Here is a 27472-nt window from a genome sequence, read left to right as displayed (position 1 = left end):
TGTCTTTGTAGGCTTAAAAATTGCTAAGCTTTTTGCAGGTTAGATTGCTAAGAAGCTCAGCATTCTTGTCTTTCAGAAGAGAAGGGTCTCCTATGAAGTGGAGGGAAACTGTTAGTATTAAGATTGACACAACATCCTCAATTGGATTTCCTAGTTCATCTAAGATGGGGGTCCCTTCTACTGTGGTTTGGATGGCACCTAGGATTTGGAGCTGTTGTGCTTGTGTGAGATGGTAATCCCACCATCCTTTGGTCAGCCGGAAAAACCAGCCTATAAAGGAGCTCAAAGAATGGCTCTATCAGAGGTACCACTTTGGGTTTTGTAAGCATTGGCTGCCATGGTCATTTGTTGTAAGAGACCAAGAATATTGTATTCTGACATTCCATCTATATTCCATTCATAGACGGATGAGGCATTGAATCTAGATTAGGTTAGGATATTGTTCCTATTTTCTATTCATAGATCTGGGGCAGTATTCCTATGAGTATGCCAGGTCAATCTAGGGGCTTGCCATCCCAATCTGTTGAAGTTGGAGGGTTTTTCAATGACACTTTCAAGCTTTGAATCATTGGATTCATCGCTTTGGGCTTGATCTAAAGCACTGATATTCCTACTGCTTTGAGGAGTATCTGGTACTAGGTTTTTGGAGGACTCAGAAGTGGCTAATTTGCTAAGTTGTTCTCTGACTGCTCTAGCAAACTCAGTTTGCTTTTGAAATTGATCTTGGCTAGGCTTTGAGATTTGGTAGGGTTTGAAGACTGGATTTTTGAGCTTTTCCGATTGGCTTGTCTCTTTTGGATGTTCAGTGTTGGGGATTGGAGAGGTGAAGACTATAGGAGGTTTTTGGATCTAGCTTTCTATCCTAACAAGCTGCTTCCCTATTATGTTAAGATAGGTATTCAAGAAATTATTCTGCTGAACAATATTCTTGACATTTTTCTCAAGATCTTCTCCTACCAATTTGTAAGATGTAGCCTCTATCTCATTCTCTCCATAAGGAATGGTTATCTTCCTAAGGAGAGGATGTTCAGACTGGATGGTTAGGTTTTCTCCGACCTTCCACTCTAGAGCTTTATTTCTTACCGTGACAGGACTAATGATCTTTTCTTTGAAAGGATAAAGAATACTATTTTCTTTGCAATAAATTTAAAACCAATCAAAAAATTTGATCTAGACTTTGTTTTGAATGCAAAATTGATAGTATCTTTCTTGAATATTGTCTTTTTCTTGTAAAAAATTCTTAAAAAACCAAAATTTTTTAGAATGATTTTTCTTTGAATAGAAATCTTCATGTAAAAGCTTTTTATCAATTTGAAAATCTTTTGAAATCATGTTGATTTCTGCTTCTAGATTTTATGTTTTTGCAGATGGTGAGGGTGAAGAGGGGGTAGAGACTATCTCTATATCCTTATCTTCTTTCTTTGGTTCATTGTAGACTGGTCTGGGGATATTGCTTTGGTAATCAACATTCTGTAGTATATTGTTTGAGCTTGGTATATCAGATGTTGAAAATCTGGGTTGTGTTTGAGATGGAGTTGGTTCTTTGTAAGGAGCATAAATAATAGAAGGTATTTTTGATACCCTTCCAATATCTATGGTCGATGTTGAAGAATCATCATCAGAAAATCTAGAACAGGTTGATTTCCTGTTGAATGTAAGCTTTACTTTTCCATCTGGGAATTGGGTTATATTTTTTAGGTTTGTATTTGGTTCTGTTTGCTTTGGGGATTCAGGTTGGGTTGCACCTTCAAGGATCCATTCTTCTGGAAGAGTGATGTCTTTCCACTGAATGGTTTTTGGAATTGTTGCGTTGGATTTGGAGAGATCTATTTGTAAGAATAAGGTTTCTCATTTTGGTGAATGGAGCTTGTGTTTTGAACCAAAAGCAGAAATCATAGCTTTGTAATGTATTTTGAAAATCAATGCTATCGGAATAGATCCTTCAAGCATTTTGTAATTATGTGTCTTTATTTGAAGAACAATGCTCTTTAAAACATTTTTATCTTTTAATGATATTGTAATGTTTGGAAAACAGTTGAAAGAAATTGGTCCTTTATTGAGGCTCGACTCAATAGTACCTAATAAAGAATCATAAAAATTTGTAAACCTAGCATCTCTAAGAACTGCTAAGATCGAAGTATCTAAACCTTCTCTGGTAAGGGGCTTTATTCCTACCTGGACAAGACCTATGTGGATATACTTATAATCTTTTTCTTTATGCTTCTGGAGGGTCTTTGGATTTAAAAGATAAATTTCTTCAAAAGGCTTTGAAATCTGAATATCTCTTTTTTCAGTTTTGATAGTAAAATCAGTTTTGAACAGAGGAAATTTTGAATACTCATAAATTTGTTTCTTTTGAACTTTGGGTATTTCTCAATCATCAATATGCTTTGTAAAATCTTCAATAGTGATTTCTTCACTATTTACTAAACCTTTGTACCTTGAAGATTCAGAGGTAGAAGAGTTTGAAAAAGAAGAAGATCTACAGAAAAATGGGTCTAAATTTATTGTAAAATAAACCAAAATAACTTTCTAAACAAACATGAACCAAGCCACCAGTTTTACTGCCCTTACACCTGACGGGACTTACTACTGTGCATAAATGAACAATGCTTGTTTATCAGTAATATGATGCAAATTAAAATGAGTTTAAAATTTTTTTTATGCAGATGATACTTCTTTCCCGGAACCCAAATGGCTTTAATACCAAGATAGAGAAAAACAAAAATAGATCAAGATAGAGAAAAACAAAAACAGATCAACAAGTTTTTGTTGTGCAGGATCCTCAAATGAGGGAAGCACAGAGCATACGATTGTTAAATCTTAAAATGGTAGATAAAGAAGATAAACTTTATTGATAATCACAAACTTTGAACTTAAACTTTTAAACAAATATACAAACTTTGAAAGCTTTAGAAATGAAAGCTTTAAACTAAAGAAATATAACTTACAAGAGGAGGATAAGAATCTAAGAGGAAGGTGTTTCTCTCACTATCTCTCTCACTCTATACTCTCTCTTTTCACTATATTTCTTCTTCTTTGTGCGACTTGAAGAATACAAGAGATTATTCTTCGTATTTTTCAGTCTGCCTTTTTCTAAGATGAACTCCTCTATTTATAGAGGTCTTCAAACTTTGGATGCTCTTCTTAGTGGAATAAAGGGGGCTCCACTTGTTCTTGTAGTCTTGTGATAATGAAGTAAGATGCTTTACGTCTTTTGAGAAAGCTGTCGGCCATGCTTTGAAAGAATCTTTTGCTTTTTCTTTTGTCTTTTTTCTTTTCTTTATATGACTCATTTTTCTATTTTTCTCTGTCTTGGTATGATCGATCATTTATAGATTAGTAGTGCTTTTTTTTAATACTTTATGTTATTCAATTTTAATTTGTTAATTATGAATCTTTTAACTTTTATTTGTTTTCTTAATATAATGATTTCTAGAACTATCACAAAGCTTTTATTCTCTTTGTAAAATGGTAATAATACTTTTTATAGATTTTAATTTTATAAATGTATTTTATGAAAAAAGTAGATTTAAAATGTTAATAATAAAATTCTTTTAGTATTTTTAATAACTTATTTTCAAATAAGAAACTTTATTTATGATTTAATTTATTATTATCTTCCACCTAGGATCTTATTTATAGAGCTATGGATATCAATCAGTTGGCTTCCCTACGTAGAAAACACTGTAGTTACTCACAACTTCTTTTCTTTTTTACTTTTTTGACTTTTTCTCTAAATATTTGATCGAGGAATTTATAGGTAGATTAATATTCTATTAAGAGAATTAAATATTTTAATAAATTTTAAAAGCTTGAGTATATTTAATAATAATTTAAAAAGACTTTTTTTATAAGTAATGTGATATTCAATTCTGATTTCTAAAAGTTTTAAAAAAGTCTATCGATATTAAGAGATATTTAATTATAATTTTTATAAAAATAATTTAGTATTTAAAAAGTTATTAAATTTTATAAATATAGACTTTATATTATGCACTGTTATAAATAAAAATTTTCAATAGTTTTTTTCTTAAAAATTTTAATAGACTTTTTTTTTAAAAATTCGTCTTTCTTCTTTTTATATTTTCATGTATTATCATCTTCATTATATCATCTTTTTTGAAAAAAAATAAGAGAATAGATAAAATTCAAAAATTCAAAAATTATTTATTAATAATATTTTTTGTATTCATAAATATGAAAAATTATTAAAAAATTAATTTAATTTTAAAGAGAACCCTCATAAAGAAATATGACACTCAAACGAATAATTCATTGATTTCCGAATGATTGTTTTAAGCAAATAACTCCACTATAGACTTTTAGATTGTATTAGAAAGATCATTTAAATAATTATTTCTATTGGTAAAATAATAATTATTGATTGATTTAGATATTTATTAAATAATTTATCAAATAATTAGTAAACGTGATTTTAGTATTTTAGTTGGACAAAAATTGTAATAGAAAATTTTAACAATATAAATTGATTTGACACAGTAATAAAATAAAATATGTTAATTTTGTATGAAATTACATATAATATTATGTGAAAATAATGCTTAAAGTAAGCACGAAACAGAAAGAGAAAAAAAATAATAAAAGCATAATAATTAATTTTATTTTTAAATAATTAAATAATAGATAAATAATAGTTTGTAAAAATCAATAAAAATTAATATTTTTTTAAATAAAATCATTTATTAATTTATGAACTTTGTAAAGTCATTAAAAATTCATAAATTCTTTAAAAGTAATTTACTTAAAAAAAAAGAGAGATTTATAAAAGTTTTTAAAGGTCTTGCTTCAATACAATCTTCAAAATATACCACTTAAAACATAAACTGAATAAATTACACGGCAACATATGACATCATATATTAATTGTTATAATTTTATTAATTGAATTTTAAATATGAGTTATTAATGATAATAAATAAATCAATCAATAAAAATATAATAATTAATAAATAAAATTATATATTATTATATAATTAATTTAATTTACAGATAATATGATATACAAAATTTATCTAAAATTTCTTCATGCTCCTAATGATTATTTGATAAAATTTATAATAATTAATAATATAGAATTTCAAACGACAAATTTTTGGACAAGGACTATTTTCTCTCTTTGCATATAAATTAAATATATTGATATAGAATGAGAATGTAAATTCGACCGTCTATTGGATTAAAAGATTTATTAAGTGTGTTTTTAGTAAAAACATAATTAAAAAAGGATCTGAATTCTTATGCAAATCCAAAATAATATATTAAAATTGGATGAATGGATTTAAAAGGATACAAGAGAAAAAATGAAGTGAATACGATTTCTTTCGTTTTCCAGTAGCAAACTATTTTGCATAGGGATTAGGTTTCATATATCATATTAACTGCAGTGTTATCAATCAAACTGAATGGTTTTCCATTATGATCAAGAGAAAATCATAATGGAGAAGGTTAAAAGTCAAAAACCATTTTCTTTCTGGGAGAAAAGAAAATGGAAAATAAAAGTTTGAATTCATCAGCAACGCCATTTTCTCTGTCTTTCTACAACTGATAAAAGACTGATACTACTGTTTTCCAGATCTCTATTTTGAGTATCGATTGCCCACAATTAAGAAGCTACCTAATGACAAAGACATGTTTCAGGTCCCAGCAGCAGCAGCAGCAAGCAGCAGAAATGGAAAATGATGATGATCATGATCATGATCATGACATGTATATATATGTGTCCAATCAAAGCACATATATCGTTCAAACAATAAATTAAAAATCCAAGCACATAAGATAAATGCATAAAATTTCATAAAATTATCTCATTATTTTATGCATTCCATAAGATCTATCTCTCTTTGTCTGTCTTTAATTGGTCTTTGTAGATATATATGGATGAGAAATTATGAGGCTAAAGTGACAACATCCTTTATACCTTTCTTTTCTCAAGGACATCAGTAATACTGGTGTGGTTGCTTTAATGAAAATTACAGTACAAAATAACATTTAAACCTCTCTTTGATCTAATCTCTATAATTATTTCCCCATCGGCTTTGTGTCACACAAGCTTGTTGTCTGTTGACTTTGCCTTATTACTTGAAGACTTCCATATTCTTTCTTGATAAAACCAAACATTAATTTTCAAAAACAGAAAGAAAGGAAATGGGTAGCATTGGCGAAGATGAACTCATTGATCAAATGGTCAGAGACTATTATGAACCTGAATCACCTTCCATATCTAATCTTCCTGCTATTATCTCTTCATCATCACTACCACCTCTCCCTCAAAGGCCTCAATCAATCTTGCAGGTATTTTCTTTTTTCTCTTCTGTAGCTATATATATTTTCTTGATTTCCTGGTCCTCAATCATCATCTTCTTGGTCTAATATATTTTGTGTGACTTGGGGGTTTTAGGATATTCTTTTGGAAGCTACTGATATGGAGAAACAAGTTCTTGAAAAAGTTCTAATGTATGTTAGAAATATGGGAGAACCCAATAGTCTCAAGAAATGGGTGGTCTTGAGATTAAAAATGGATGGCTACAAAGTTTCTATTTGCAAAACTTCCTGGCCATGGGTTTCCTCTGTTGGACGCTCTAAAGGTAATCATATATATTTTCTCATTCTTTCTCAAGTGTTTCTCGAGTAGCCAGTGATCAATCATGATCTTAAAGTGAATTTTCTAATAATTTCTTTATTTTGTTTTGAATATTATTAGTTTCTCAATTAGTAGGTGATTATGAGTACATAGAAGTGATGATCATGGACAGCAACAGTGGCAAGCCAACAAGGTTGATAGTGGAAATGGATTTTAAGTCACAGTTTGAGTTGGCAAGGCCAACACAAGCCTACAAAGACATCATCAACAATCTTCCTTCAATTTTTATTGCCACTGAAGATAGGCTTAACAAGGTAATATCATTTGTATGTTCAGCTCTTAAAGAATCACTTAAAGAAAACGGTATTTACATTCCTCCTTGGAGAAAGGCCAAGTACATGCAATCTAAATGGTTTTCCAAGAACTGCAAAAAGGTCTGTGTCTCACCAAACATAGAAATGGATATGGAGGAAAACTGCAGAGACGAAGGTACTACTAGTAGTAGCATGACTACATGCTGTCCTTCCATATTTTAGAAGAAGGGGCATTTATGCATTGCAGAGAGATAAAAGATATACTGATTTTGGCTAAGTTTATGTCATTTTTGTTTAGTGGGTATCGGTGAAATCTATATATTTCTAAGTTCTTCGAGTTTCTTCATGATCAGAACTCAGTTTCTGGTCAATTTTGTTGAGGAAGACCTAAGTTTTGATCCTTATAATGTAATCCATCTTTATACTATATTAGAATCCTTCCTTCTTTATCTATACTCTTGTGTATTTTCTTCTTTATTTCTTTTCTTTAATTGCTATATAATTTGAAACAAGAAATCATAATTAGAGAGATTATTAAAACAAACAATGGGAAACTTTTCTTGTGATTAATATCTTAACGCGCTTTAAATTATCCAAAAGAAAATCTTGATCAAGAAGGATAATATAATTAAAAAGTGATGACTAGATCAAATGATTAGAGTATTAAAAAAAGATAAATGTTTTTATAAGAAAAAAAAAAAAAGGAGAATGTAGGACAAAAGAAATGACGGAAGTAGGAGGAAACTACACTAGATTCTTACTATACATAATTTAGTAATAAAATTAATGAAAAGATAAGAATGCCAACAGGTTAATTAATTGCATGGAAAATAATTAATTTTACACTTAATTGGATGAAATATTATTAATCCTTATTCAATTGCTTTACGCTATTGTGCCCCATGTTTATATATTTGAAGGGATTGAACCAATAAATGGGGTTTGATTAATTAATTAATTAAAGGATAATGAAAGGAACATTATAGAAAGAGACTGTTTATATGACTTGGATTCCAAGTAAGAAATATGTACACATGAAGGCTCCATTTAAATAATCTTATTCTTTAAGTTATTGTATACTGTAAGTTACTATAAGTTTACGGATAAAACTAGAAATTAAATTATGTGGTCAACTATAATATTTCTTTTCTAATAGAAAGAAAAATCCAAATGCTTCTTTATTAAATAAAATTTAATATATATATATATATATATATATGCAGAACCTATAAATGGATGAAAGTCTCAATGCATACTTTGTTTTTTTATTATTATTTCGAGTTAGGGCTTTACAGCCTCCTGGAATTTTAAGAAGCATCCATGAAATTATTTATGGAGGCACATAGATTCATATAACCATATGCCCATTTCATCCAAGAATATCAATATGAAACCATGCACAAAACAATTATATATCTCAGACCTGAATTCATTTCAAAATGTGTATGATGCAAATCAACTCATTTATCAAAGTCTAAATGTCAAGAATCAAGAAGCAAGAATTACAAAGAAATTAGGTAAAAGATTACTACAGATTAACAGTACCCCACGTCCTTTCCCTGTTGACTTCAGCACTCAAAAACTATATGAACAAGCTCTGTGGGCCAATATTCAGAGATCACGTAATGCTTCATTGATCTGTCAAATATATATTATACCCTTTTTTTTGTTCCTCTGTGCGTGTGTGTGTTTAATACTCCAAGGTTTACTGCCATAAAATAGATAATATAAACTTTTAATGAAATTGTCAGGAAGAGTTCTAAGAGATTAGACAGGAAATAATAATGATTGCTATTCAGATATAGGTTACAAGCAATTACTACTTCAGTACAAAAGACTGCTACTGCACAAAGGAATCTACAGAAACCTGTAAATCTACACAACTCACTGCACCCGCTAATACTTACTCAGTTTCTTTCTCCAATGTGTAAGACAATTTAGTATGTCTGTACATGTGTGTATATATATAAATATGATCTTCAAATCCAACAATGATTCAGTTTTTTGATCCATTACGTACCATCTCATAAATTACGGCAGCAATCGGCCAATCCATAATCTATAATATTATTAAAATAGATGCATTTCAAATTAAAAGGAAATGTTGAAGTGTGTGTTAGATTTGGAGGGTGAGAAGAGAAATAGCGATGAAAAAGGGAGAGGGTAATGAGTGGAGAGACGGTGAAATGGCAGTTTGGTACCAAATTGTGCAGTTCCTGTCATCAGAAAATGAAAAATGTGGTTAGAGATATCATCATTGGAATTTGTAGGTACACCGCCAACCTACTCCTGCCAATGCCCAGATTTTGCTTACCCAAATATAGATTTTAGATTTGCACTTCCCTCCCTCAAAAACTACCTTTGCCATTTCTTTACTGAAATTTGATTTCCTTTTCTTATTTAATTTTATCTTCAGTTCAACAATCAGCTTCTGATCAACTGACTCCTTTTTTCTTTCTTGTCCTCTCAAGCATTTCCAATAACCTATGCTCTAAATATCTTCAGCAAATACACTCTATAACTTATAAATAAATAATTTTTTACTTTCATTTATCTCGACATTTATTATAACAAATCAATAATATTCTTAATTTTATTGTCTAGTCAATTTTTATTAATCAAATAAAATGAAAAATAAATAAATAAAAAAGAAAATATCACTTTAAGAAGTTTAAATATAATAATAATAATAATAATAAATAATATAATATGTTTAAAAATCATTGAATAGCTATTTTAAAAAAAAATTAAAAGAGAAAATATAGCTATTAAATCATTTAAAAAAAGACCTATGAGAATTAAAAAGTCTATTTTATTGTAAGCTTATTTTTTATATAATTTTTATAATAAGAAATAAGTATAACTTAAAAGAGTTTGTTAAAAATACTCCATTTCCGAATCCCATTCCTATTTCATTTTTACTCTATTTAAATAAATTAAAACTGTTAATCCTACGTGTAGACTACAAAAGAAAACAACCCACGTGGACCAAAAATCAGAGAAATTAAGACCAAAATCTTGTCCCATTAACCAAGGGTTTTTACATTTGAACTAGACATCAAGTGGTCCTGTCCTATCTTAATACAAAAAAGATCTTGTACACACATGCACATGTTTATGCACAGAACAGTCCATGAGCATGTATGTGATGAAGAGGACTACTTCCTAATCGTTGCGTGCACAAGGAAGTCAGCAACTGCTTAGGTGGCATGATGAAATTTCTACAAAATGTCTCCTTCAAACATAAAGCCAAAAGCTTAAGCAATAAGTCAAGGATTCAGACTTCGATCTAAGATGTCCTGTTTTTCTTGTTTTTTGTTCTGTTTCTGTTTCCTGATATTTTGTTTTGTTTTGTTTTTCTTTTCACAAACTAATGACTGCCAAGCTACATGGATGTATACATCAATCAAGTACACAGAATTGGAAAGTGTAAGATTCCCTAATTTGTGACACAAATACAATTTTCTAAAAGAAAAAAGAAAGATACAAATTTATGCCAAGTGACTATAGACACCAACCATGGTTACTCAGAATCGGTACAAAAAGATTAGGATCGACTTGCTTGTGCTACGGTAGGTAAATATGGAAGTAACAATTCACCCTTCTGCATTAATTTGGTGGCTTTTTTAGGCCTTTCTCACACTAGTTCCCCTTTGTAATTCCCATCCAAGTGGGTGAATATCGACACCTGCTCTTGTAGTAACAATAGGCTGTCATCTCTCTTCAATCTGTAGCAGCAATCGAAGCCACTGTTTACAACTCCTAGTCACATTTGAGCATATTTCCCTCTCAAAACCACAAACAAATTTCTACCTAATTTTCAAGCAGCTACATATGCGAGGGCCATGTATTTCAAACCATACTGGAGCTGGATCGAGCTATCCTGTGACCTTCCTCAAGGTCCTTGAGAAACCTGCATTTCCAACAAAATATTTCTGATAAGTAAAAGAACCATAAATGGGCAATTTATCATAGTCCTTGTCATTTTTCTTTTTATAAGAAGAGAACTTTATTAAGAGAGGTGAAAGAAACAAAGAACCATATGGTAGGGGAGAAGACAGTGCATCCTCACATCACTCTTGTTTACTTCTATACCTCAATAATTAAAATATTTCCATGAACATTTTAAATTTCTATTCCTCAGGCCAAGTCAGAATACATGCACTAGTACTCTTGCAACTGAAAGGCAAGAAGGCAAGGGAATAAAGCTGCGCACATAGATAACAAACATCATACCTCTTTGAATTAAGAACCACAGAACCACCAAGTATGAATCGAATTCCAGTATTGCTGGCATTTTGTAAAGCAACAGAACGAGATTCCTCATATGTTGTTCCACCAACAACAAAAATAACCACATCCTGTGGCCTGCACAAGAAAATTAGCATACAACTTATATCATTCAAAATTGAGTCCAAATCATCGATTGCTTTTCCAATTCCTGATCTGACAATTACATTCAATCCAACAATAGAGCAGAGTTAATCATAGTTTGAAGTGAGCCAAAAGAAACAACAGAACATTAAAAAAAACAAGCAACATATTAAATTGTAGAAGACATTCCTTACAACCTACCTTCCTTGTTGATAGTGATTCCCAACAAAAGGGTAGTCCACATCTCTCATCCGCCCTCTGATTATGCTTTCCATTGTTTGGAACAGGAGAGGCTGATGTTGGGTGTATACATTTTCTACTCCCTAAAACAAACGTGGAAAGAATTCTATGAACACTTAAATCTGGATTCTAAAGAAAGAGAGAATATGTGGTAGGAATGTCTGTTATTCAGCCAATCAAACCTTCAAACCACGAGCCATATTACGAGCAATATTCATAAGATCTCGATTCCCATAAAGATCCCCAGTTCGTTTATCCACACCTGCTTGCTTCAGAAGAAATTGGACAAGCTGCCATTTCATGATAATCAATATATCAAAACCTGCAAGTTTTTTGATCCAGCCAGGGCCAAAGAACAAAGATCTCTCAACATAATAGCAGCATGGCTAAGGTGCATAAAGAACATTAAAGAAGAGTTAAGTTTGACAAACAGTCAACACTGATCTTCCTATTATCAGTCATGAGTAATACTTCTAATAATTGATGACTACTTAGATATCCATAAGCATCACTTAACACGTTACTGATACCACACACAAGTTGTAAGTTGCAAAGACACGCATCAGAACTATGCAGGGAGATAAACATCGTTTGACAATTACCCCAGGCTTGTATTTGGGAGATCGAGAAGCCAGTTTGTTGAAAAGCTGCATCAGTTGAACAGGACTCTCCTTCTCGTAGCGCAAAGCATATAAACTCACCAGGCGAAGACAGTCAAAATCAGATACATTTTCATTATTTAAAAGGTTTGTCACAGCCTGCAAAGAAGTATAAACCACAGGCTAAGACAGTTGAAATCAGATACGATCAAGCATAAAATAGATCTTCCTATGTGTAAAAAAAAATCAAGCATAATTGTTGTTATTACTTTGGTGGTGCTTATAATAATACGAAGAAAAAGCCTAGCATACATTATTCATATGCACTACCTCAAAAGCTGCACCTTGGCCACCATTGCAAGCCAACTCCTGTTCTGTTTCTGAAACTAGCATGAGCCTTCTCTCTTCAACTATCTTGCTCATTTCTGTCACCAGTGTCACATGCTTTGAGACATTGCCATGCATTTTCCGGTACTCAGGATAGTTGTCAACAAATTTGGCCATGTCCTCTGCAAAACTCAAAGCATTTAAATTTTCAGTGGAAACCAAGCTATGGCTGATACTAGAGACAAACAAACTGCCGAGTATCTGTGAAGTCAAGATCTTGCCAAATACAAACCTATTGTCTGGATGTTTTGATTACTTTTTGCAACTTGCTGAAAATCATCCACCATCCGCTTGATATTCATTCCAATATCTCCAAAATTCTCGTACATGTTAGCTTTGAAGAAGGCATCTTGCTCTGATGACAGCACAACCTCCTGTAAGTACAAACAGCATGAAACTCATACACTGTGCAGATTACTATATTAAGTACTATTTGCAGCAGTGGGAAAAATATAATCAACCTGTTGATCTTTTGGAATTTTTCCAATACTTCTTAAATCTACTTTATTATCCTGAATACCTATTAATTCATGAACCATAGCCTGCAAATAAAAGAGCATGAGATCATGATATTCTATAGGCATATCCTGTGTATAACAACACAAAAAATCACATATATCATAATCAAAACAACATGAACCTGATAGGTCCACTGATTTAGCAGTGGAGTCACAGGGTCATCCCTTCGATCAACAATAAGTAACAAAGGGGAAACTTCTGTTTTTCTAAAATCAAAGAGCCCACTTTCCTGTTGGTACATCAACTTCTGTTGTATCACCAAACAAAACAAAACAAAAAATCAATTTTCTGCAATATCAAAATTCACACCACTCATGGTGCCTCTGCCAGCAGGGGGAAAAATTCCTTTGTTATGTATGAACATGCATAGATACAAAACTTCAACAGGAAAAAATATAGACATGACTAGTATGCAGCAAAAGCAGCTTTAAGAAATGAATATTATCCTTGACCTGATTCTGAGAAACAGATCTAGAGAAAAAAAGAAGATGAAAACCTATAAAATCAACACCAGAATCTTTTTCCATAATAGTTCAAGCATTGCTTACATGCAGCTTATTTCCAAGTAAACTTTTCAGACTAAAATTTTACTTACCGCTGTTTCCTGCGCTATCCTCTTTGCGACATCAGAGGTTCTTTGATATCGAATAACCGGTCTTCGTTTTAGAGCCAAAAAAAGCGCGGCAATACCATCAATAACTCTACCACAGAAGTGCTGCAAACCAGAAGGATCTACAACTGCTGGGAGCATATAAATGTGATTTGAGGGAATATTCAATGTAAAATGAAAGGGATCATTTGCAACAAAATCTGCATAAAATTCCTGCAAAATAAATATAATTATACAAGTTATCACATTAAATAAATAGGATGACATTATGGCAACCTCAAAGTAACACAAAGGACAAACCTTTGCTAGCATTTTCATTGCATTGAAAATGATAATTACCTGAACTTGCTGTACAACTTCCTGTTCATCAGAATCAGCTAAAATATGAATTTGGGTATCCTTCAACATGTTTGAGAAAACTGTACATGTGACATGAAGAATTGATAGCAACTAATAATTAATAAAATCTTCAGATATTAAGAATATAAACAAAAATCTCTAAAAACAGCTTACATAAGTGATATTCCCCAAATCGGGGACTAGCTAACTGGCGGCGCAAATGCTGAATATTCTCTGAGGTAGGGCGAAGAAAGCAAACTGCTTTTAGATGAGACATAGATTCTTTTGACTTGGAAATGGAATCTACCAATTCTACCAAAAATACTTCCTTCTGAAGAAGCTCTGATTGTGAGTAGACAACACTTACAATACTCACCTATAAACTCATAAACCACCACAAACCAAAAAGAATATTAGTTCGTTCAGCACGATTTTGGTTTAGCAAGGGGAAAAAGCCAAATCAATTCCGACATTTACAAAAGGCATAAATGACAAAGACTTCAATCCTTGTTAAGCCAAAGCTCAGGGGACATGAAAAGTTTTGTGCGTGAAATCATAATACAATTAATGCTAAAGATAGTCGTCGCCCAAGTATAGCAACAGTGCCATAGTTGGCTATGACAATGTTAAAGTAATTTTACCACAATCACCACTGCTTTCTATAGCCAATTATGACACTGTAGCTGCAGTTAGGCTAATACCATAGCAATACTAAGCATAAAATTAACTCAGAGACACATAATATGGTATCTCTTTTAATTTAAAATAAATAAATTTTCCTAAAATGTAAATCAAAATTCCAAACCAACTGTGATTCCTAAGAATTTGCTTTCTTTGAAATTTCAGTGAAACAGAATAAGAGTTTAGTGAATTAAGCAAAGTAATTATAAAGTTTTTTTTATTAAATTACCGTTTGGGAATCGAGAATAAGAACTTTCATGCCGGAAATGTCCTGTAGCATCCGGTTAATGTAATCGCGTACTGCCGTTACCAGCACCATTTTCAATAACGGAGGAAGATTGATCCTTTAGATCTACGGCTGTGATCGTCGTGGTAATGATGATGATGATGATAGCAATTTAGAATAAGTTGTTGGTTCAAAAGTAGAGGAGAGAGAGAGACTCCGTCAGATCTGTGTAGAGGGAAATTGGAACCCGGGCTGAGAAAGAAAGATACGCTGAAGCATTAATACGCACCGTTTGGCGCCATTTAGCACCAGCAGCTTTATGCTTTCAAGTCACATCAAAACGCACCGGTTTGCTTATTTCTTTTCTTTTCTTTTTTAAATATTCTTTTTCATTTTTAGTGTTTTTTCAATTTTTTTAAATATTCTATTTTTAGTGTTCTTTGAAATGATTTTCTTTTCTTTTTTAATTTATAAGTTGAATTATCACATATGATTTCTTGTCTTAAAAAAATCAATTAGCTCCTATATTATTATCAAAAGATTCATTCTTTCGTATTTCATTAAAAATACAAAATGGTAAAGAATTAAAAAGACCAAGATGTTAAAAGTTGATCAATTTATTTAAAGTGATTAATAATTCAACTTATGAATTAAAATTAAATCTTTAATATTTATGTTTTTTAAGATAGGAAAATAAAATGATATAAATAAACTTAAAATTTTTAATTAATCAGAAACTACTTAAAATAGTGACTCAAACTAACTAATTTAAGTTTTCTATTTAAATAGTAAGTTCTTTGATCTTTTTACTAAATTAAGTTTTATACGCTCAATGCATCTTTCAACATAAATAAAATGAAAATTAAAAATTTACTTGACTTTTATGCTCTTAAAAAATATTTTAAGATATTATAACTTTTTATATTCCTATTTTTATATATTAATAAAAAAAATATTCTTGTTATATTTTCCTTAATTTTTCATTTTAAGTAATTTTAATATATTTCTAGAGACTAATTCAATAATTAAAATTATAAAGTTAAATATATTTAAGTAAGACTCTTAATTCAATAATTAAAGGATCAGATTTAAAAATTAATTATTATATTTAAATCTTAATTTCCAATTTTATTAAACGTTATTTTAACTATCCATAACCACCATGTGCAAAATTGTCTGTCATGTATCCCTCGCGTTTAAATCTGTTCAAGTTATATTGATGTTATCCTATAAAAAAAAGAAATAAACATGTAAAGAAATGCTATACTAGCTTAACAGATTTTCTTTTATTTCTTTTTTTCATTTTTTAATCTTTTTCATTTTGGATGGTTGGGTTTTTACAATGGACAAATTTATAAATGACCATAATACATATAATCATTCAAGCAAATAGAAAATGGAAAGGACATAAAAGGATTTTGAGATAATATTATTACTTTTTACTTATTAGAGATTTAATCACGAATAGATAATAAAAACATCACCTTATTGTTATTAAAAGAAATGATAGACTCTCATGATACTAATAAATAATATGATTAGTTTTAAAGAATATTATTTAATAAAGCACTATTGAGCTTAGGCATATGAAAATTTGTTAATTCCTCTTCATAATAATGTCATTCAAGATGCCATTGCTTGCTTGAGGATAATATAATAACTTTTGAACCAAAAAACAACAAAAGTATGCCATCATTATTCTAATGTATCATCATTTGGTGTGTTGTGTTTGTTAATTGAAAAAAATATTTACCATAAAAGCTAAAATAACATGGATATTTAGTACAACTAAATCACAGTATAAGACTATTATATTTGTTAATTAAAAAAATTCGATAGAAATGATAATTTGATCAAGAAAGATAAATTATCAATAAGGTTTTCAAGTCTGATCCGAGCTCTGATATACCTAAAACAATAGTTAGAAAACGCTAGACGGGGTTGTCTGTCCACTCGCTCCGATAGCTAAGTTAGTAATGGTTTCAAGTTACAAAATATATAATAATTGTAGAATAATAAATGTATTTGACATATTATATCACTGTTCTTTATATAGATATTGAACGTATTCTAGTCCTATAAGAAATAAAATTTTGTAAATGTAAAATCTAACAATTCTAATAGGATTAATTTTCTTGGTCATACAACAGAATCTTAGATCGGGTTGAATTTCTAACTAGAGTTCGACTAAAACTTAATTTTCAAGACTTTTTATTTGGACGTGGTCAACCCCGTATTTCTTGGTTATAAGTTATAATAACTCAACATGCAATGCTCAGTTTATTCTTTCATAATCGGTCTATTCTTCGTGCTCAACCTATAATTTGATTAGTTATCAAGCTAAACACATTAACATATATATTTAATGAAACTAAATCATAATCTAAGACTAGTATTCTATCTCTATTTATGTAACTATAGATTTAGTACGAGAATATATGAATATGCATATATGTCAAAGTATCCAACTTATTTATAATAATAATAATAATAATAATAATAATAATAATAACAATATAATAATAATAATAATAATAATAATAATAATAATAATAATAATAAATGCAACAACAAATTTTACTCTCAAATTAGGTAAATTGTAAAATAAATAAAGGGGTGAAACTAGAAAAGAAAATAATTGATGGGTTAAGATTTGACTAGAAGAATTAGAAAAAGCTTTGACTAACCATACAACGACCAATAAATTAACCGCCTCACACTGTCTGAACTCTTTTTAATTTAACAACACCAATTACAGAAGGACTTAATTATGTTGCTGCTGAATAGATTCTTAGTTCGCTAGCTTCTCTTTCTCTCTCTGTTTCGCATTTTCGGTTTCCGCTTGATAATGAAATCGTAACCTAGAAGAAGAAGAAGAAGAAGAAGAAGAAGATGAGAGGATCTTCATCCTCGTCCTCATCATCACCTATTCCTACAATAGAGCCGAGACACCGACTCTCTTCTACCGCGTTAGTTCTCTCTCTTTGTTACTTGTTTATGTAGCTAGATTCAAATACTCTAATTCACTAAGATCTACCTGTTATAATTTAATGTGCTTGAAATGTTTAATTAATGTGTACAGAGAAGAGATAAGTGGCAGTAGCAATAGCAGAAGGAAGTTTCTAAGAGAAAGGGGTTTTAAAGATGTTGAGAAGGCACTTTCAGGTTCTTTCCAGTATCGGAATTTGAAGTGCAAGATTACAACATTGAAACTTGTGCTTGTTGTTATTGCATTAGCAACTTTGGTCACTTTCTTTCACTCTCCACCTGTTTATATTGCAGATCACCCTTCCTCTTCTGCATCTAGGTATTTTATTATTATTGTTATATATATGCTTTCTATTTTGCCTTACTTCTTATATATTATGCTGCTTGTGGACAATGAATAATTAGCTCCAAAAAAAATAAATTTACGAGCTTTACAATAATGCCTAGTTAAGCTCAATTTATGCCCAACTACTGACATTGTTGGTTGGATGTGAAATTGAGCCTAAATAGTCTGCTTGTAAAAAGTTATGGACTAATTAGCCAATAAAAATCAATTATGGAACAAATTGTACTTCAGAGAGCATTTTGTTATTGAAGCCGTTCATATACTACAAAATATTAGTTTCCAGCTCATAGAGTTTGGAAAGCCTAAAAATGTAAATTTAAAATTCTATTTAGTTAATTCTTATGTTTGGAAAGGTAATAATTGCCAGAACTCAGTTCTTTCCAATTTAAATAAAATATAATAATAAGGAATTTAGAAAGAAATGAAATCATGCAATACATTATATGATTTTGCTATAATTTGATTAAATTGAATTCTTACACATGATTCATCCTGAAAAAGGCCATTTAGGATTTTCATGCTGATGTGTTTGATTTCTTTACTCAACTTTACCGTGTATGGTTCAGCATTTATTTTCTTCTGTACAATAACTTCATTGAAACATGTATTGTATTTGCAGACCGGGTTATCTGTGGATAAGAGAGGATGCTGCTGATCCTCGTTATGTCTCAATTGCAGATGTCGACTGGGGTCAGATTTCTGATATTATTGACAAACTAAATGATAGTAATGGCTATCAGGGAATTGGGTTGTTAAACTTTAATGATAGTGAGATTGATAATTGGAAGCAGCTGTTACCGGATATTGATCATGTAGTTCTACACCTTGACCATCTAGCAAAAGACATAACTTGGGAATCCCTATACCCTGAATGGATAGATGAAGAAGAAGATTTTGAAGTTCCCACTTGTCCTTCACTGCCCAAACTTAAAGTTCCTGGGAAACCACGGATTGATGTTATTGCTGTCAAGCTCCCATGCAACAAGTTTAAAAGCTGGTCAAGAGATGTGGCTGGTTTGCACCTGCAGCTTGCAGCAGCAAGTCTTGCTGCTTCTGGTAAAAGTTATCATCCGGTCCGTGTACTTTTGGTGACTGAATGCTTCCCAGCCCCAAATTTGTTTACTTGCAAGGACCTTATTTTGCGAGAAGGGAATTTATGGCTGTATGAACCCAACCTCAATAGGTTGCGAGAAAAGATACAGCTCCCAGTAGGATCTTGTGAACTTGCAGTTCCTCTCAAATCTAAAGGTTAGTTTTCAATTCTGTATGCTTTTTTTTGTCATTTTTATTTCTTCTCAAGTTTCTGCTGCATTTCAAACCAGTTGATCTGATTTTATCTGCTTCTGTTTCCATATGCTTCCAGAATCTCTTTGTTAAGTGAAATTTAACTTTATTTAATTGAATATTTTGGCTAGTGCACTGGTTATTCCTACCAGCCTATATTGATATGGATACTAGCAAGATGGGGCATGTAAAACCAATAAATATAGAAAATTAGCACAACAGTTTTATAGTTTGCGTCTGTAAAACAGCATACTCAGGGTGAAGTCAATTACTTGATTAAATAAGCTAACTAAATGTTCTTTAACAGAGAATTTCTATTCAGAAAGAGCAAACAGGGAAGCATATGCCACAATCCTGCACTCTGCACATGTTTATGTGTGCGGGGCAATTACTGCTGCTCAGAGTATCCGCATGGCAGGTTCAATACGGGATCTTGTGATACTTGTTGATGAAACCATTAGCGAGTATCATAGAGGAGGCTTAGAGGCTGCAGGTTGGAAAATCCATACAATCCAAAGGATTAGGAATCCCAAAGCGGAACGAGATGCTTACAATGAATGGAATTATAGCAAATTTCGTCTCTGGCAGTTGACAGATTATGACAAGATCATTTTCATTGATGCTGACCTGCTAATACTGAGAAATATTGATTTCTTGTTTGAGATGCCAGAAATAACTGCTATAGGGAATAATGCTACCTTGTTCAACTCTGGAGTAATGGTGATTGAGCCATCAAACTGTACCTTCCAGCTGTTAATGGATCACATCAATGAGATTGAGTCATACAATGGTGGAGATCAAGGTTACCTGAATGAAATTTTCACTTGGTGGCACCGGATTCCTAAACACATGAACTTCTTGAAACATTTTTGGGAAGGTGATGAGGAAGAGAAGAAGCAAATGAAAACTCGTCTCTTTGGAGCTGATCCTCCAATCCTCTATGTCATCCACTATCTGGGCTACAAACCATGGTTATGCTTCCGGGATTATGACTGCAACTGGAATGTAGATATTCTGCAGGAATTTGCCAGTGACGTTGCTCACAAAACATGGTGGAAGGTGCATGATGCTATGCCAGAAAACTTGCAAAAATACTGCTTGCTCAGGTCCAAGCAGAAGGCAGCATTGGAGTGGGATAGGAGGCAAGCCGAGAAAGCTAACTACACAGATGGTCATTGGAAAATCAAGATACAAGACAAACGTTTGGAAACCTGCTTTGAAGATTTCTGTTTCTGGGAGAGCATGTTATGGCACTGGGGTGAAACAAATTGGACAGATAATGCAACTGTTACCCCATCACCTCCTCCTCCTCCTGCTATTTTCACCAAATCTCTCTCAACTTTATGATTGCTTATTCTTTTATACTTACAATTTTACGTACAGTTGACAAACATAATCCAATATATTGAGAGTTGAGCTATGCTTTTGGAAATTGTATCAACAAATAGAGGGTCAAATCAATTGCTGTTAATTCGATTGCTTTGTAACACACTTTAAGCATATGATCTAGTTGCTATCCTGTAAACCTTTTTCTCTACCTAGTTAACGTTTCTTAATTCTATTATTCTGTATAAACTTAACCAAGTTAGGATTGAGATTAGGGTTTCTGTTTGGGGAGTTCTTTGTTTCACTACTTAAAATCCCATATGCTACTTGCTTATCCAAGCCAAGCCTACCTAAAACCTTGACCGGTTCCAACGGCGTCGTTTGGAAAGAAATTACGCACGGGCGACGTCGTATTCGAGGAGACTATTTACCTTCTTCCACATGGAGCATACTGAAGCTCTACAAACTTCCATATCTTCCCTTAAATATCAAAACTTTCAATTCCCTGAGTATTTGCTTTCACTTTTTCACACGGCCTGCAATAAGGGGAGAGGGAGAAAAAGAGAGGGAAAGAAAAGAGATAACAAAAGCCCACTTCTCAAAAATCATGGATTTGCTTTCACCTCGGTGCATGAGATTTTCTCCACCAAGCACCAGCTTCACATACAGGTCTTCTCTTTCAAACCACAACTTCCCATTCCCATCCTGGAAACACCCATTTCTTGCAATTCCAATAAAGTCCTTCACACTTCATGCCAAGAAGAGAAACTCTCAGCCTGAACCAGTTCTCAAACCAACCATAATTGAAGAAGTATCAATGGATAATGAAGATGAAGAACAGCTTCTGTTTGATGACCTTGGTGATGGTACTTAGCTACCCATTTGCTTCTTCTTTTTTTCCCTTGCATTAATGAGTGACAGATATAATTTTTATATGCAATTCTTGCTTTTAAGAAGTTCGAGGTAGTTAATAACTGTTTATGAGACGAGGTTCTTTGGCAGTTTCTGGGTTTAACTGCAATGCCTGTTATTTGTAGCAAGTGTTTGTTAGGATCAAAGTAGTGGAGCTATTCTACTGAGTTAAAGATTGCAAATTTCTCTGAATGTGATTAGTATCTAAATGCAATTTTCTTTGTTTAGAGGCATTGATTGATGGAGAAGATGAGGATTTTGAGGATGAGTACCTGGAAGATGAAGCAGAACTCTACGTAAGTTTTTTGCAAAATCTAGTTGTACAACTTATTAATCTAATAGCTTGAAGTTAGACATTTGCTCATTGCTTTCTCCATTTTTTGAAGGTTGGAGATGGAGCTGGAGGAGGTGGAATTGCGCTTGCTGGGACATGGTGGGATATAGAAGTACTAAGATTAGCTGAAGAAGTTTGCAAATCTTTCGATGGTGAGCTAAAATTATATGCCTTTAAGACATTGTCAAATTCTACTATTCAAGTGCGCATTGAAAGGCTTACAAATAGGTATGCCTGTTTGTCTTTCTAGATTGTGGTTTTCCACTAATTTTTTTTCTGTAGCTGCTATGAATTATTTACTGAGCATGTGTCAGTTAGTATCAAAGTAATTAGTGGTTTGAGAAAAATGTATGTGAACTCTTCCTATGCCTTATGGAATATCCAGCAAATTAGAGAGTTAAATTAGCAGGTTGATCAGATTGCATAATACATTTTAACATTATAAGACAATCGTTGCAGTCATTTAGTGGGGATTATATCTCTAAAAAATTAGGAAAGAGATTTCAGTCAGTGTTCACACACACACACACACACATTCCACTTCCTCTTTTTGAATAAGCCTTCTGAAATATCTTCCTGCTTATGCCCGTAGCCTCATGAAGTTATCCCTTTTATATGGCCCTAGCAAAGTCGTGCTAACACAAGTCAACTTTTCATAGAATTATCAATCAATTTGGTTGTGTCTTATCAAATGTGAATTTCGAAGTACCTACCTAATAGTAATTTCTTATATTTTGAACAAAATTTTTGAATTTCAGTAAAGTTCTACTGAATTTTGATGGTAAAACAAAGGGTTGTACCCAATAACAAAATATTACTTGATGAAGCTTTTCTAAATGAGAAGGTGATTGCTTTAATTTAGGATTTCTTATTTTTGAAAAAAATATCAGGTCTTCTACGGCACAAAGTTTCTTAGGATTCCCGCCTACTACTTACTATTTCTATATTTTACTTTAGCAACTGGAATAAGTTTGAGATATAAGTCCAAATCTGATTAATAGCTTTATTTGGTTGCTTGATGATTCCAAATGTTTGTATTTCATACTCGTCACTAGGTGGTTTACCAGAAAGTAGTTTTAATATGAAGCAACAACAAACTGGTTGCATCTATGGAAAGTTATGTATTTGACTTGAGGGTGGAGACGAGACAATTGTTGATACTTCTCATTTAAAAAGTTGTCTCCTCACTATGCACATTTTTAATACACACTTTTTCTTTGGGAAAATTGTTTTGAAACTGGTTCATAGAGTTAGTGAGAGGTATAACTAGCTTTTAGAACTGTAACTCAAGCATGTACAGAAAAGGTGCATATGGAAAAATCACCTAAATTTTTTAGTTATCAATATTATTATAATTTTGTTTCTACTTGGAATCTCATTATGTTAACCATTTCTGGTAGTCTTTCCTATTAGTTATTCCTTTTCAATTATGTATGGTGTTAGCTTCTATGGAATGCTTCTTGGGGTTTAATTCAGAAAGATACATCATAGGTCTGGCTCCCCCACTATGGAAGATATTGAAGCCTTTTCCACAACCTATAGAACATGGTTGGATGAAGCCGAGCTTGCTAAAACCATACCAACTAATATAGCTTTGGAGGTAATGGATTTTACTAATTTTTCTTTTTCTTTCATTATTGCATATTGTAGAGGATGGAGTAGCTCCTTTTCAGATGAACCATATATGAACTTTAGTGTGCATATGCTTCAAGCTAACTTCATTTTTTCCCCTGAGAAGTGGATGGGTATTGAACCCATGTTCCCCCGTGGAATAACCTCTGGCATAGTGACTGAATAATTCCCCGTTGGCTGACCAATGATATCTTAATAAGAACAGCAAGTTGCTTACTTAAGCAAGGCTATTGAAATTAAATTGAGCTGATGACAGTAGATATACTTGGTTTTTGATTATTAAGTGGATCCTGTGATGGCTAATGCTTTAACGCCGAAACCAAAATGATGTTTGCATTATCAATAATTTGCTAATTTTAACAACTTAAAGGTCTTAAAAAGCTGTGTTTCATTTCAGGTGTCGTCTCCTGGTGTTGAAAGGATAGTTCGAATTCCAGAAGAGCTGGATCGGTTCAAGGATCGGTCTATGTATGTGAAATATGCCAGTGAAACATCTGGGATGGAATCACCCTCAGAAAATAATGGTGTTTTCAGACTCATTTCTTTTGACATAGAGACAGAATGTTGCACTTGGGGTTTGGCAGATGTGAGGATAAATAGAGAGAAATCAGGGAAGGGAAGACCACTTAGCAAAAAGCAAAGAGAGTGGCGCTTGAACACACGCTTTGATTCCTTGCTTTTGGTCAGACTATATTCTGAAATTTGAATGATACTGTTTCTTTTCTTTTTATCCCTGATCTTGTGCATACCTATAGGAAACTTCAGCATTACTCATTTAGCATAGTAATGGCTATTTCAACACAAAAATGTAGTTCTCAGTTGGCTGTGTCCCTGTATGATATTGTCCAATCTGTATCTTAAAATCTAAATTATCAGATATACTGATTCTATTTACTGTACATGTTTGAATAGAACTTGGTATCTTCTTCTTCTTCTTTCCTTTCCCCCTTCTTTTTTTTGTGTGTTTGTAGAGATGATTGTTACACAATAAAGTGAGAAAAAAGTTGGCAACCATGAGTAGAAAATCCTGGCTACCTAACCATGTATAATTTGGAGATATTCTGTGCTGGAACTGGCAAAACTCTTCTGAGCTTAAATGTTGTTCCCAGTCTTGCCAGATATTAAGAGAAAAAGCTTCTAAGAGTCGTCACCTGTTTCAGATCGAGTATGAAAACATGTGTATATTACTGTAGCCTGGTTCATATGAAGGTGTATACATTTTTTTGTTTGATCTTTTTTCTTATAACAATTTCTATATCAGGAGAATGTTCATTTTTCCAATATTTTCCAATGTGGAAATTAATATGGTGTATTTAATGTGGATGCTGATCTTTTTGTGATTTCTTCAATGAATCTGCTTGAATACATTCATCTCAACATGAGCTTGGTTTCTATATTATTAGCTCGAATAAAGGTTTCGCTCGTCACTGATTATGCATGGTCCAAGATTAGCATATACATCCTGGTAGCCACTCAGGTGGAGTATGGGAGGACAGGACTCGTGTTGCACTTGCACATTGTTGTCTAGTCCAAGCAATTCCAAATCTTTTTATGTTTTCGGCTTTCAATTGAAGCTAATATGCCAGTTTGGAATTTGGATCTAGAAATGTTTCATATTCCTGGGCCAGATAACATAATCTCCCAGATACAAAGATTCAACTGTGTCCTCATACATTAACGCTTTAGTTGGCCATGTCTACTGGGTGTTTTTGTTCTTGCCTCATTTCACTTTCCAAAAAGCAAAACACTTGTTTCACAGACATTTTTCCTGGAAACGAGTTCATTTCTGTTGACCAGTTGCAGGTTTCTTTTATTGATTATCTGGAAGGGATCATTCTGTTTTATGAGTGAAAAGTAAGATGCAGACTCTCGTCCTTCAATCTTAAGGTAAGATCCAAACAGGTTCATGTACGAGATGTGATGCTCTTTAATTTTCATTGTTGATGGCCTGGCATACTGTTTGTAATTAATTATTTTCTTTCCATTTTCCTTCTGTATAGTATAGCTGCATTATACTGTTAAAACTTCAGATTTTGATTACCTTAAGGGTTGGTTGTACTTGCATGGTGGCTGAGATGTGATGGTTACTGCCTATATCTAAGTTACTAATGCATAGTCAAGAATTACTTTTTCTCACCAACTTAAACATTTGCACATCAAATCCTCAGAAGTAATCGTTGTTCTTGAGATTGAAATTAGCCTTTCACTTAATAATCTCTCTCTCTCTCTCTCTCTCTCTCTCTCTCTCACACACACACACACACACACAAGCCCGCATGGACTGACACAAAGAGATACAGACACACTCACTATGTGGCCATAAAAATAGTCATGCTCTTACTGGTGCTAGAAAGATGAGAGAAAATTCCAGTCTTCCATCACTATCAGCTCAATCTCTTTAGGCTTTTTAATCTGTTGCATCAATTTTCATTACTGTTGTTCTCTCACACCAGGCATCTGTCAACATGCTACCTAGACTGAATTAATATATTATGATGTTTATGTTTGACTGAATTAGTTTTCCATTTTCCATATGCCCTTTTAACTTTTTAACTTTTTTGTCTTTCTTTTCCACTAAAATAGGGTGCAACTACACTTTGAACAGGAATGTTTGCTTAGGACTGTGGAAGGAAAGGAACAAAAAAAGGTGAACCATCTGCACTAAATGTAGGTCTTGGATGTAACCAATTAACCCTACAGCTTTATAGGATTCTTATCCACACCTCTGATATTCATTGTTGCTGATATCTGTTTCAAGCTATGCACGCTCATTCTGCTGGAAATGATTTTTCTCCCACTTGTTGGAGCCATTGAAAGTGAAAAGAAGAACACACACCTCATCCAATGTCCTGAGTCTACTCCTATCATTTTCCTAGGGTTCCATTTACTGGTGGTGGTGTTAGTGCCATTGTTGGTGCGATTGTTGTGGTCATACAGATGTTATCATGGAGACTCCAGTTTGCAAATGGCTGCCCAATTATTGGGGTCACCCATTTTGGCATTTCCAACCAAGTTGAGGAGATATTAACATGAATTAGAATACAAGTAAATGATTTCACTTTACAATTAGAGTAACAAGTGATTGACTTACTATTGGGTTAGTACAAGGTACCAACTAAGTCAGGGCTTATTTTTGAAAAAATTACTTCTAAACAAACATGTTTTGCTTAAATCTTTTCCAAAGATAAATAAAAAATAGAAAATTTAAACAATAACAATTGATAAATAATAGTACTTAGTTTAATTTATCCTTTTTTCAAAAAAAAAAAAATGTTATAGTAATTTATCTAGACATGCAAAATTTATTCTTCACTTAAAAAAGCAAATTGGCTGTTCATATTTCTGGAAATTCTCAATACTTTGTTTGCAAATTAATACAGTGATAATAGATAAAAGAAAATTAATATGGCATGTGTTTTTAGAACTGAATGAATGGCAGTTCTGGTGGAGTGATTAATGAGGTGCGATTTTCTCACGAATAGCTTACGTATGTGAGTGTCAGCAGAATCATCCTCAAATTATATGCAAATGATTCCAAATTCTGCAGAAGCTTCCAAATGGGAATTTCCATAATTAATTTATTATAAATATCCCCTCTCTTCTTTCTTTTTCCTCCTTTGCTCTGTCTGCAATTTATTTTATTTTTTCATACATTTAAATTTTTTATCAAGAAACCTCAACAAAAAAAAAAAAGATTGCAAAAATTGTTTTAATTTTTTAATTTTTGTTATAGGTAAAAAAAAGAAGAAAATTATAT

General features: G+C 32.3%; 4 protein-coding genes across 6 annotated transcripts; 3 read left to right on the top strand and 1 right to left on the bottom strand.

Annotated features, from left to right (window-relative positions):
* Positions 1 to 5923: 5923 nt before the first annotated feature.
* On the top strand, positions 5924 to 7371 carry LOC8285109. Of its 2 annotated transcripts, none has more exons than XM_025158608.2 (3): positions 5924 to 6315; positions 6422 to 6608; positions 6740 to 7371. In XM_025158608.2, the coding sequence occupies exons 1-3, from the start codon at positions 6169 to 6171 to the stop codon at positions 7138 to 7140; spliced, it is 735 nt and encodes a 244-aa protein (XP_025014376.2). In that variant the 5' UTR covers positions 5924 to 6168; the 3' UTR covers positions 7141 to 7371. The 2 variants fall into 2 exon arrangements, with proteins under 2 accessions (XP_025014376.2, XP_002526155.2); XM_002526109.4 differs by having other exon boundaries at positions 5928 to 6315; positions 6725 to 7371.
* Positions 7372 to 10292: 2921 nt separating this feature from the next.
* Positions 10293 to 15357, bottom strand: LOC8285110 (vacuolar protein sorting-associated protein 45 homolog). 2 transcript variants are annotated; one of them, XM_048371170.1, is made up of 14 exons: positions 14897 to 15357; positions 14161 to 14362; positions 13987 to 14066; positions 13633 to 13860; positions 13159 to 13284; positions 12980 to 13060; positions 12751 to 12892; positions 12462 to 12640; positions 12135 to 12290; positions 11715 to 11822; positions 11494 to 11615; positions 11155 to 11286; positions 10732 to 10831; positions 10293 to 10646 (listed from the first exon to the last, which is right to left on the bottom strand). In XM_048371170.1, the coding sequence occupies exons 1-13, from the start codon at positions 14984 to 14986 to the stop codon at positions 10771 to 10773; spliced, it is 1707 nt and encodes a 568-aa protein (XP_048227127.1). In that variant the 5' UTR covers positions 14987 to 15357; the 3' UTR covers positions 10293 to 10646; positions 10732 to 10770. The 2 variants fall into 2 exon arrangements, with proteins under 2 accessions (XP_048227127.1, XP_048227126.1); XM_048371169.1 differs by having other exon boundaries at positions 10293 to 10831; positions 14897 to 15355.
* Positions 15358 to 17632: 2275 nt separating this feature from the next.
* LOC8285111 (putative UDP-glucuronate:xylan alpha-glucuronosyltransferase 3) lies at positions 17633 to 21052 on the top strand. The gene is made up of 4 exons (XM_002526111.4): positions 17633 to 17862; positions 17976 to 18200; positions 18847 to 19475; positions 19819 to 21052. Exons 1-4 carry the CDS (start codon positions 17786 to 17788, stop codon positions 20856 to 20858), a joined length of 1971 nt encoding a protein of 656 aa, XP_002526157.2. The 5' UTR covers positions 17633 to 17785; the 3' UTR covers positions 20859 to 21052.
* A 141-nt stretch (positions 21053 to 21193) lies between these two features.
* LOC8285112 lies at positions 21194 to 24650 on the top strand. Its single transcript, XM_002526112.4, has 5 exons — positions 21194 to 21703; positions 21978 to 22045; positions 22136 to 22311; positions 23575 to 23683; positions 24113 to 24650. The coding sequence occupies exons 1-5, from the start codon at positions 21445 to 21447 to the stop codon at positions 24419 to 24421; spliced, it is 921 nt and encodes a 306-aa protein (XP_002526158.2). The 5' UTR covers positions 21194 to 21444; the 3' UTR covers positions 24422 to 24650.
* The last annotated feature ends 2822 nt before the right edge of the window (positions 24651 to 27472 follow it).

Source organism: Ricinus communis, chromosome 2 (genome assembly GCF_019578655.1).
Source record: "Ricinus communis isolate WT05 ecotype wild-type chromosome 2, ASM1957865v1, whole genome shotgun sequence".
NCBI classification, from domain to species: Eukaryota; Viridiplantae; Streptophyta; class Magnoliopsida; order Malpighiales; family Euphorbiaceae; genus Ricinus; species Ricinus communis.
This window is presented reverse-complemented; position numbering and strand designations above follow the sequence as displayed.